General features: G+C 41.2%; 3 protein-coding genes across 3 annotated transcripts; 1 reads left to right on the top strand and 2 right to left on the bottom strand.

Moving 5' to 3' along the window:
* Window positions 1-1,486: 1,486 nt before the first annotated feature.
* Window positions 1,487-2,708, top strand: LOC112186613 (pyridoxal 5'-phosphate synthase-like subunit PDX1.2). The gene has a single exon (XM_024325079.2). The coding sequence runs from the start codon at window positions 1,551-1,553 to the stop codon at window positions 2,478-2,480; it is 930 nt and encodes a 309-aa protein (XP_024180847.1). The 5' UTR covers window positions 1,487-1,550; the 3' UTR covers window positions 2,481-2,708.
* A 640-nt stretch (window positions 2,709-3,348) lies between these two features.
* On the bottom strand, window positions 3,349-6,358 carry LOC112186615 (mitochondrial arginine transporter BAC2). Its single transcript, XM_024325080.2, has 2 exons — window positions 5,343-6,358; window positions 3,349-4,243 (listed from the first exon to the last, which is right to left on the bottom strand). The coding sequence occupies exons 1-2, from the start codon at window positions 5,574-5,576 to the stop codon at window positions 3,569-3,571; spliced, it is 909 nt and encodes a 302-aa protein (XP_024180848.1). The 5' UTR covers window positions 5,577-6,358; the 3' UTR covers window positions 3,349-3,568.
* Window positions 6,359-7,471: 1,113 nt separating this feature from the next.
* LOC112186980 (mitochondrial arginine transporter BAC2) lies at window positions 7,472-9,531 on the bottom strand. Its single transcript, XM_024325565.2, has 2 exons — window positions 8,525-9,531; window positions 7,472-8,394 (listed from the first exon to the last, which is right to left on the bottom strand). Exons 1-2 carry the CDS (start codon window positions 8,747-8,749, stop codon window positions 7,723-7,725), a joined length of 897 nt encoding a protein of 298 aa, XP_024181333.1. The 5' UTR covers window positions 8,750-9,531; the 3' UTR covers window positions 7,472-7,722.
* Between the last annotated feature and the right edge of the window lie 960 nt (window positions 9,532-10,491).

Here is a 10,491-nt window from a genome sequence, read left to right as displayed (position 1 = left end):
TTTTCTGAAGTTTTATTTTACAATTTTAGAATTTTGCCTGCCATGTGGGCCCCACTAGTGCCAAGTTGGCATGCTACATCAACTACTTAATGGCTCCATTTGACGGAATCATGACGGAGAGATCTATTGGATCAGAAATGATAGTGTGAGGGTGTTTTTGATGAAGTTGAAAGTCCAGAGACTGAATTGATTTTGGACCCAAACCACAGGGTACTAAACAATATTTAGCCCTAACTTTAACTTCTGTTTGGTACTTGGAACTTGATGTTACTGCCTTTAAGTTCTTTAACTATGGTTTGTAATTTATGTTTGGTACTTTGAAGTTTGAACTTGATGTTTGTGCTGCTGGAACTTTGATTTACTGCTGCTGGAACTTGGAAGTTGGAACTTTGATTTATGTTTGTGCTGCATGTTAGCTATTTGGTTTGGAAACAGATTGTTAGACTGTTGGAACTTTGATTTAGTTTTGGAAATTGCTTTTTGGTTTGACATGTTGAACAGTTGGAGCAAATTGTTGATATTTGATAGTTGATCTGCAGGTTTGACAGATTGTTAATGTTATTTGTCTAGTTGAGATGTTGATTTCATGAACAGGTTATTTGAAATGTTCATTACTTGATTTAGTGAACAGACTATAAGTGGTTTATTTTGTTGATATTTTAATAGTAATGGTTACTCATTTTAGGACAGCTAAAATTTGTCGACTTTGGTCGAAAATATGAGGAAAAAAAAAAAAAGTCGAACACAACCGAAACTGATATGCACCGCAAAACGGTGTAGCCAAAGTAAGTGGCATAGGTTTTTAAAATGCATTTGCTGTTTTAAATATAGCACAACCGAATGAAGCGATTCAGTTGCGGTTTTGGCCCAACACCGAACCGTGCCCACCCCAACTTTAGTCATTCGAATAAGAGAGCATGTCAAATTGTATTGAGTACCATTAGCTAGAATGGGACATTGTATTGAGTACCATTAGCTAGAATGGTTTTTGATTTGGCCGGCTTATGGCTTCGATTCTATAATGAAGCTGTTTTAGTGTTTTAGTATTATGGTCACCCTACCTTAACCTAATACGGTCATATGATTTTTAATCAATCATTATTCATTCCTCTAAAAAAAAAAAAACAAAACAAAACAAAAAAACAACTAGTTTTTTATACCAATCACATTAACATAATCTACACGTGGTGATCCGAGAGTCTGAGATCGTATAAAATTTTTCTGATTAAATTTATATACTTTGTACAAAAATTAAGAAAAAAAAAGAATGAATTAATTAACGGGGAAAGTACACGCCATGCAAGATTCCTTCATTCTTGGCAAGTTTAGAATGGAACCGAAATTTCTACATTTTCAGCGACCAAACAACTCGAGAAACTCCCACCGAAACTTCAAGAACACCCGGACCAACCCTCCCCTCACCTCACCTCCTCATCCATATCTAGAATTCTCTAGACAATCCCCACCTCTTCAAATTTAAATCAAACCCCCCCCCAAATTCCCCACCCCAATCCCAGAAATCCTCTCTCAAATCTTCAACCATTTCCACCATGGAGGCTCAAGACGGTGCGGTCACCATCTACAACAGCGGCGCAGTCGCCGACCCCAAGATAAAGAACCCCTACAGCCTCAAGGTCGGCCTCGCCCAGATGCTCCGCGGCGGCGCCATCGTCGAGGTCACCAACCCCGATCAAGCCAAGGTCGCCGAGGAGGCCGGCGCCTGCTCCGTAGTCGTCTCCGACCCGCCCCACTCCTCCCGAGGCGGCATTCTCCGCATGTCCGATCCCTCCCTCGTCAAGGACGTCAAACGCGCCGTTTCGATCCCCGTCATGGCCAGATCCCGGGTCGGCCATTTCGTCGAGGCCCAGATCCTCGAAGCCATCGGCGTGGACTACGTCGACGAGAGCGAGTACCTCGCCTTCGCCGACGAGGATCATTACGTCAACAAGCACAATTTCCGGTGCCCCTTCGTCTGCGGCGCCCAGACACTCGGCGACGCCTTGAGGAGAATCAGAGAAGGGGCCGCGGTTATTCGGACCCAAGGGGATCTATCCGGGTCGGGCAATGTGGCCCAGACGGTTCGGAACGTCCGGTCTATTATGGGGCAGATAAGGATGCTTAACAACATGGACGACGACGAAGTCTTCAAGTTTTCCAAGAGCATTGCAGCGCCCTACGACCTCGTCGCGCAGACCAAGCAAATGGGCCGGCTGCCGGTGGTCCAATTCGCCTCCGGAGGCATTGTGACGCCGGCTGACGTGGGGCTGATGATGCAACTAGGCTGTGATGGAGTGTTTATTGGGTCGGATGTTTTCGGGTCACCGGATCCGTATAAGCGCGTGAGGGGCATTGCTGATGCTGTGAGGAACTATAATGACCCGGATGTGCTTGTGGAGACGAGCTCCGGGTTGGCCGGTCTGATGGCGGGTATGAGTCTCGGTGAGGACAGAATCGAAGGGTTTGTGCGCGGAGGTGTTTGATGATGATGGTGGTGTTAGGAATGTCAATCATGTAATGTAGCTCTTTCTTTGCTTGTGGTTAACTTGTTAAAAGCATAATGGGCGTGTTGTGTTTTAATTTGTAGAGTGGTATAGAGGGTATACTAGTGTCTTCGTCTAATGTGCAATTTGTTCGCTTAAACTTGTAGTGTACCAAGTTTTGATAAAACTACTGATATGAATGAGAATAATACTGTCGTTTATGTTTTAGGATTTTAGTTATCTTTCAATTTCTTTGATGCCTAGAGCCTGGAATCTGATGCAGTTGATGGATGCATTGAGGTTTCTTCTGAGATGATTCACACTGTGAGGCCATCACTGTGAATGACAATGTAGTAGTCGTAACTCATAACTCGAACTAGATGTCTACACTTCTTGTGGTAAAAGTTAGAGCAAAATTTGGCCTCCGGCAAATACAGGAACCGTATGCCAAGGGAGAAATTCTTGTAGCCTGTAACAATGGTTTTATACGGGTTACATGCAACAATTTTTCGTGTCACGGGATGGCGGGGTAAAACAATCTCGAACTTCGCGATTTACTGAAGCAAGCTGCTCAGAATCTCAGATTATCTGCTGTTCTAGGCCATTATGGAAAAGCGGAGCAGGTCGGGGGACAGAAGAGAATGGTTTGAACCTGGACCTATTGGAGATATCTGTATTCTCTGTAACTTGGCATATGGTCTGCTTCTCTGGGCAATTATGGAGGGGAAATCTACTGTGGACCATATCTGATTATATTCACTGCATTTCATTGTGTGAAAGAAATAGTAACAGCAGGGTAGAAACTGTAGATTTGGTGATAATGTGAGATACTGCAAATTGGGGGATTGCAATGGGACCATTCATGGAATTTGAACATTTCAATGTCCTGCAGGGTTAAAAATTGTTACTACTAATTACTGGAATACAATTGAATCCATCATTTCTTACTGAACATTTATATTCTTGGCATTCAAGCTGTGCAGCAAGAATAATGATCTATCATAGAAAATTCTTGCTTTTGAATGGCTTGATTGGCTTCTGTAACTAAATTATTTATACAGCAATTTAATTGGCTGCAAGTGAACCCTTCACTGTTCAGGCATTGCATTCTCTATTGGAATTCTTCCATTGCTGAGAAGGCATCTCAGAGCAATCTCATACGCCGCAAAAATAGAACCATTCACCAGAAACGCTCTCAAAACAGCAGTTCCTAGTCCTCGCCAGAGGACCGCAAGACCATCCTCTCTCACACTCTTTCTGAAGCAATCAACTATGCCAGTATATTTCGGTGGAGGGTACGCAGATTGAGCCTGTAATCTGGTCTTTACAACATCCAAGGGATAACAACAAATCCAGCTAGCAACTCCTGCTAGCCCTCCAGCTACCAACATTGTTTGTAAGCTCTCTTCACCGGTTTTTCTACAGCCGGGATGAAGCTGCTCTCTCATATACTCATAAGTCGAAAAGTACAAACCATGAGCTGGTGCATCCCTAAGAATAGTAATGCCCAGGCCTCTATATAATCCTCTTAGCCCCTCTGCTTTCATAATGCTTTTGGCAACTTCTCTGGGCCCCTTTTGGGTTTTGGTTTGCAGCTGAAGCCGGATTTTTATGAGTTCTACGGGGCTGAGGACTAGACTCTGCAAAGCACCTGCCCCGAACCCTCCTAGAGCAACACCTTTGTAAGAAGGAGGATCTTTAGTGGACACTGATGGATCGAGAGCCCGAGAGAGAATGGCGTATGACTGGAAAACCATAGCATTCTGCAATGCAGAAATAATTTGTATCATGTCATGAGGATATACACACATAGGAAACCAAAAATGTGATCAATTTGCATCAAAATTTTAGACATATGGTTGGGTTAGAAGTCTCATACTGTTGTTGATGTCAGAGTTGCTACAGAAGAAACTAAATTCTAAAGCTATAGCCTACAGAAGTTGAAATCACCCATTACCGTCAAAACAAGACTGTTCTTCAGAACACCATCATGTGGCTCTCAAGTCCGAGCCTCACAACTGGTTAACAGGCTTTGTGGGAAAGGAATTACTAAACGGATCAGTAGGTGAACCAATTATGTAACAGAGCAAATGAGCCGTAACAAGTTCATCTATTAAAAGAAGAAACAAGAGCTTCATCATGGGAAATTATTTCTCCTTAGCTTGGCTTCACTTCCTCCATGTGGAAACAGTGAAAGTGAGTGTCACAAGTATAGATTTTTTGAATATAAGATCAATGCTTAGCAGTAATGTGCAATAGTGTAAGGTTTGTCATTGCTTTTGAGCAAGCAAGAGATCTGTATCGTTCAATGTATGATCCCTATAGATGGTGACACGTCTAAAAGAAAAACAAAAGGCAGTTTCCACCATTTCGAAAAGACCGTAAAAATTGACAAATCGTGCCATCACCATCAAAGTCACCAACGAGTCACCAACCACTCGCGTACCATACTAAAACATCATTTAAAACACGCAAGTGCTATTAGGGTAAGAAGATTTTTCAGGATAGAAGTCATAGAACAGATAGAACAGATTTTGTTTACTTTAGAAATATTGCATATTTTGTTTTGAGGGAGATGAAGGGTATGTAAATGGGATAGAAGAAATGAGATAGTAATACAAGCAGTAGCCTATGTTTAGATCCTCCTAATATCCAAGAAAATAAGGTTTCACCTCCTGGAATATGAAGCCTTGGATTAACTATTACCACCCTAGTATTCAAAGCTATGCAGAAATCGGATGTACGTCATAATGCATTAATCTCTTGATCAAATGAAAGAAACAAAAAGAACATACTAAAATGAAACTAGGCAACCTACAATAAAGCAATAAAGGAAAAACAACACTCGGAACAATAGAAAACCTGGAGTGTAATGGATGCCAAGGGGGCAGCCATGCCCCTGTAAAGGGCAGCAGGGCCTTCTTTGGAGATGACATTGCGAAGAATGTTAAAGGCAGAGCCGCTCTTTGAATTCTGTTGCAAAATCCTAAGAGTGTCAAGTGGATAACCAGATATTATACCAGCAATGCCTCCACATCCTCCTGCCACAAATTCTTTGCCCCAACTGCTTGCGAGAAATTCTGGCCAGAAATCCATTTTTCCATTCACCAAACAACGCCAATTCCACCAGCTCCTTCTCTTCTGATCAAAACCCAATTCCTATTTTTCATAAAAGCACCAAACACAAACCCAGATCAAAATTCTTGGGTCTCCGCCTTGCTCAAATTCAGCTGGAAATAACTAACTTATACAGTGCTGTATTTCAAATTCTATAGAGGGCTAATGAAGTTGGATACTTCCTTCTGGGTTTTCTTCTTTCTAAAACGAAGTCTTTTGAAAACCATACATCAACAAGACAACAACAACAATAACAAGATCAGAAAAAGACGAGCTTTCTTTCTACTTCAATCTCTTTCATCACTTTCTGCAAAAGAATATACCCAGAAAACTTCTTCTTTTTTTCCTATGTATATTCCTTCACATACCAAAATCCTATTTCCCTTTCTTTCCTCAATGCAAATTCTCACTTTCTCCACCAAAAATCAACTCTTTTCTCTCCTCTTTCACAAAGGGGCACCGAAACAAAAGCCACCGGCTTCTCCATTCTGTGGGGATTGAGCAGGTGCCTATAAGGAAACGGCCAGCGTTTCATTTCCCATAACCGCAGTGAGGGACCGCCAAGTGGACCAGGTGATGCTGGACACGTAACGGTTAACCAATATATTAAACTCTCTTGGGTGCTTTGAGCCTAGTGTTAACCAAGAGAACTAGGAAAAATTTGTGACTCACAGAAGCACTCAATCTAGCTGAGGCAAGAAAAATAGAAAATGGCGATGATGAAACATTGAAACCTGAAACTACTATCGGGCTAGTGGCGGCTGATGCTTTTTTTGTGATCGAGGCTTACTGGGTTTTGTACAAAATTGTTGGCATTATCATGTGCGCATGTGCCCATTTGCCTTTGTTTTGGCAGGTTAGGAATCGCACGTTTGTTCCATGTTTTGGTTATAGGCAGGGTGACCACACCGCCATAACCTCTTGGACCCAAGTCCCCATCAGTCATATTGCTCATAATTGTATCAGAGACCTCACGGATCAGCCATCTGATTACTTATGTGATTGTTTTTGTACCCATGATAAGTGAAATCAGAGATCTCACAAAAACTCCTGTCACATTGAAAATGCCATACCTTCAAGTGCTGTTTGAACTACTGATTGTCATTGTTCAAACGAACCATAAGGCTTGACAGCTTACAATAGTTTCATAGAAAAAAGATTTTCATAGAGTTTATTTAGATTTTAAAACGTTTTATTCTTCTGCATGGTAGAATAATTATTATCGTTAATAACTCAGAGCTTGAGAGAGAGAGTGGCTTACTGGGTTTTGTACAAAATTGTTGGCATTATTACGTGCCCATTGCTTTGCGGGTTGGTATTTGTTTTGGCAGTTTTGGAATCACACGTTTGTTCTTTGTTTTGGTTCGGCAGAGTGACCTCCCCGCCGTAGTCTTTTGGATCCAAGTTGCTTATAATTGTATTTGTATCAACTACGTGATTGCTGATTGTTTTTGTGCCCACATGTAAACTTTATTTTCGACCAAATAAAAAAGACATATGGTAAAATTGTGATTATAAAATACAATCTGATCGAAATGCATATATACATTTATCTTGTACACTACATAAAAGATAGTGATAAAAGATACATTTACATATTATATGAGATATAATCGGAGATAACATTGTTTTTGATATAAAAGTTCCTATAAAATTAATAATGTCATACTTTTGAGTGCGGTTTGAACTATTGATTTGCATTGTTCAAAAGAATCATAAGATTTGACAGCTTACAGTAGTTCCATACAAAAAAGATCATTGAGTTTATTTAGACTGTAAGACGTTTCATTTTTTTTACAAAAAAAAATATTTTATTAATAACTTAAAAATATTATAATGGAAGACTGGTCAAATAACACCAAAATAGAGTCATCTTATGAAATTACTGTTTTCCACTTTCACTATACAACTGAATCATCCATTTCATGTTGAAAATGTACATTCTGGGCAAAATAAACAGAGCTGCGTAATTAATCATCATACATTTTATTTCCTATCATACATTTTTCTTGGCTGTATGCAGTGCTCCTGCTAATAAATTATTTATATGACAATGGCTGCAATTGAATCTTCACCTCTTTTGTTTGGTTTCAATCGAACCCTTCACTTTGCACACCCATCTTTCCTACAAGATTGCATTATCTGCTAGAACCACGCTTCCCCTGCTGCCTAGGCCCTTCATAGCAACCTCATAAGCTGCAAAGATAGCCCCATTCACAAGAAACGCTCTAGAAACCGCAGTTCCTAGTCCTCGCCACAGCACGCCATGCCCGTCCTCCCTCACACTCCTCCTGAAGCAATCAGCAATTCCAGTGTATTTTGGTACAGGGTGCATCGATTGAGCTTGCAATCTTGTTTTTACAACATCCAAGGGATAACAACTAATCCAGCTAGCTACTCCTGCTAGTCCTCCAGCCACTAACGTAGCTCGCAAGCTTTCTTCACCGGTTTTTCTACATCCCGGGTGAAGCTGCTCTTTCATGTACTCATAAGTACAAAAATAGAAAGCATGAGCTGGTGCATCCCTTAGCATGGTGATGGTTAAGCCTCTATACATTCCTTTTACCCCTTCTGCTTTGATTATGCTTTTGGCAACATCTATGGGGCCTTTATGGCTCTCGGTTTGCAGCTGAAGACGGATTTTTACGAGTTCTACTGGGGTGATCATCAAACTCTGCACAGCACCAGCCCCAATTCCTCCTAGAGCAACACCTTTGTAAGAAGGAGGGTCTTTAGGAGAAACCGATGGATCCAGAGCTCGAGAGAGAGTGGCATATGTTTGGAAAACCATGGCACTCTGCAATAAACAAATACCTTATGAGTTATGACTTATGAGCAAACGTACTCACTCATTTATACACCAAAAATGGAATTAATTTGCATAAAAAATAAAACCAAGGAAAAAGAAGATTGTGAAAAATAGAAACCTGAAATGTGATGGAGGCCAAGGGAGCAGCTATGCCTCTGTAAAGGGCAGTCGGGCCTTCCGTGGTGACAACATTGCGAAGAATGCTGAAAGCAGTACCAGTTTTTGAACTCTGTTGCATGATTCTAAGAGTATCAAGTGGGTGCCCTGAAATTATACCAGCAATGCCTCCAAAACCTCCAGCCACAAATTCTCTTCCCCAACTGCTAGCGACAAACTCTTCCATCTTCCCTTTCAAACTAGCAACTCAAACCTCACCAAACAACTCAAGTTTCACGTCTTCTTCCCTACTGATCAAAACCCAATCCCTATATAGGCTTGTGGGATTTGGACCTTTCCTTTTTGGGTTCTCTGTCTTGTATCCAAATCTTTGGGAGTTTGGGAAATCCTACAGCCACAAGAAGAAGAAGACAGAAAAAAAACTAGGCTCTGTTTCTAGCTACTTCAATCTTTTTCTCTGTTTATGCCTATAACGAAACGGCCAACTTTCTTTCTTCACTCCCTGCCACACAATATGCCCTGAAAATGATTTTTCTACCGAGGCCTACTTCATCTAATGTATTTCTAAATAAGCTCTATCTCTTCCCGAAGATTGAAGAAAGAATGATATGTATTTCTTTGTAAATTCCTTTTACGTACACTACTTGTACAATCCTAACTCCACAAGTAAATCTTATTTCTTTGGGTATCCCTTTGACTCACTTTGTTTTCTCAATCCTCTCTTCCTTACTTCCAATTGGACCAAGTGGTTGCTCTCTCTCTTCTCTCCAGGTCTTTGGAACAGCAACAAGAAGAAAGAGAACAAAAGGTTGAGCTTTGATATACTAGCTAGTGTTACTTCTAAAAACTTTGTGACTCTCAATCACCCAATCTCAACGAAACCCAGTTTTATGGTTGAATGATGATTAGTGGCTGCTGATGATTCATGTGTGCCACAGTTTCCAGAGATTGGGCAAGTGGGTTTCACAACAAAGTATTGGCATTATTGTGGTGTGGTGTCTGACAAAGCTATAATGGAAAGTTGGAAACTTTAGCTAGAATTCGGACTCTTCTTTGTTTGGTTAGGCAGAGTGACATCACCTCTATCGCTTTAGACACGGTGCAATCCGTCCTATATTGCTTAATAATCTTGTAGTGATGTCACAGATTGAATGTGTGATTGCTTGCGTGGCCATGATAAGCGAATGTGAGACCATCGGAGTCATCGTATAGTCCACCTGCGGTTCCTTGGTTGAATTGGAATCGTATGGCGCCGTTTGACCTGAGAATTGTCAATTCAGGATCCCCGAACCGTCAACCACGACTGCCTCCCCGCCCCCGTTAAGTAGCCGCCCGTAATTATTTTCTAGGCGGCATTGTGCATGCCCGGCCACATGCCCATAGCCTGTCGTATACATTCCCACATAGGACCTCATCAGCTGCCGCACAACATCCCAAGTCCCAACTCCATATATATAACAACACCCAAACCCTGAAACCCATCACCCCATTGAACCACTCCATCTACATTCATGTTTACGTAAGGAGACGTATGTTTATCCATTAGGGAAGAGGCAAATATATAGAGTAATATGCTTGGTGTGTGATTAGTATACAAAGGTAAGAGGTATTTCTTGGATAGAGAAATATTTTTTTAATTTTCATTTTATTTTGAGAGATTAGTATGGTACTCACTTTTCGGTAACATGTCAACATTCCGATTGTTCAGGGTTTAGATTTCCATGAATGGATCACTTAGAGCTAAGGTACTTATTACACAACCAATCAGAGAGAAGATGGAGTTTTGGCCATGCAGCGGCAATTTATCTCCTGACTGATTAATGGGGCCCCTTCTAGAGACCATCAGCCCATGTGACTGAGGCTATGTTTGGTATGACTGTTCTTTGAGAAAAATCTGGCTTCTGCTTATTTCTGAGAATAAGTGGCTGAAAAGCAAAGCTGCTGAGTGTTTGGTAAACTGGCTTTTTA

The sequence above is a fragment of the Rosa chinensis genome, chromosome 2 (genome assembly GCF_002994745.2).
Source record: "Rosa chinensis cultivar Old Blush chromosome 2, RchiOBHm-V2, whole genome shotgun sequence".
Classification (NCBI taxonomy): Eukaryota; Viridiplantae; Streptophyta; class Magnoliopsida; order Rosales; family Rosaceae; genus Rosa; species Rosa chinensis.
This window is presented reverse-complemented; position numbering and strand designations above follow the sequence as displayed.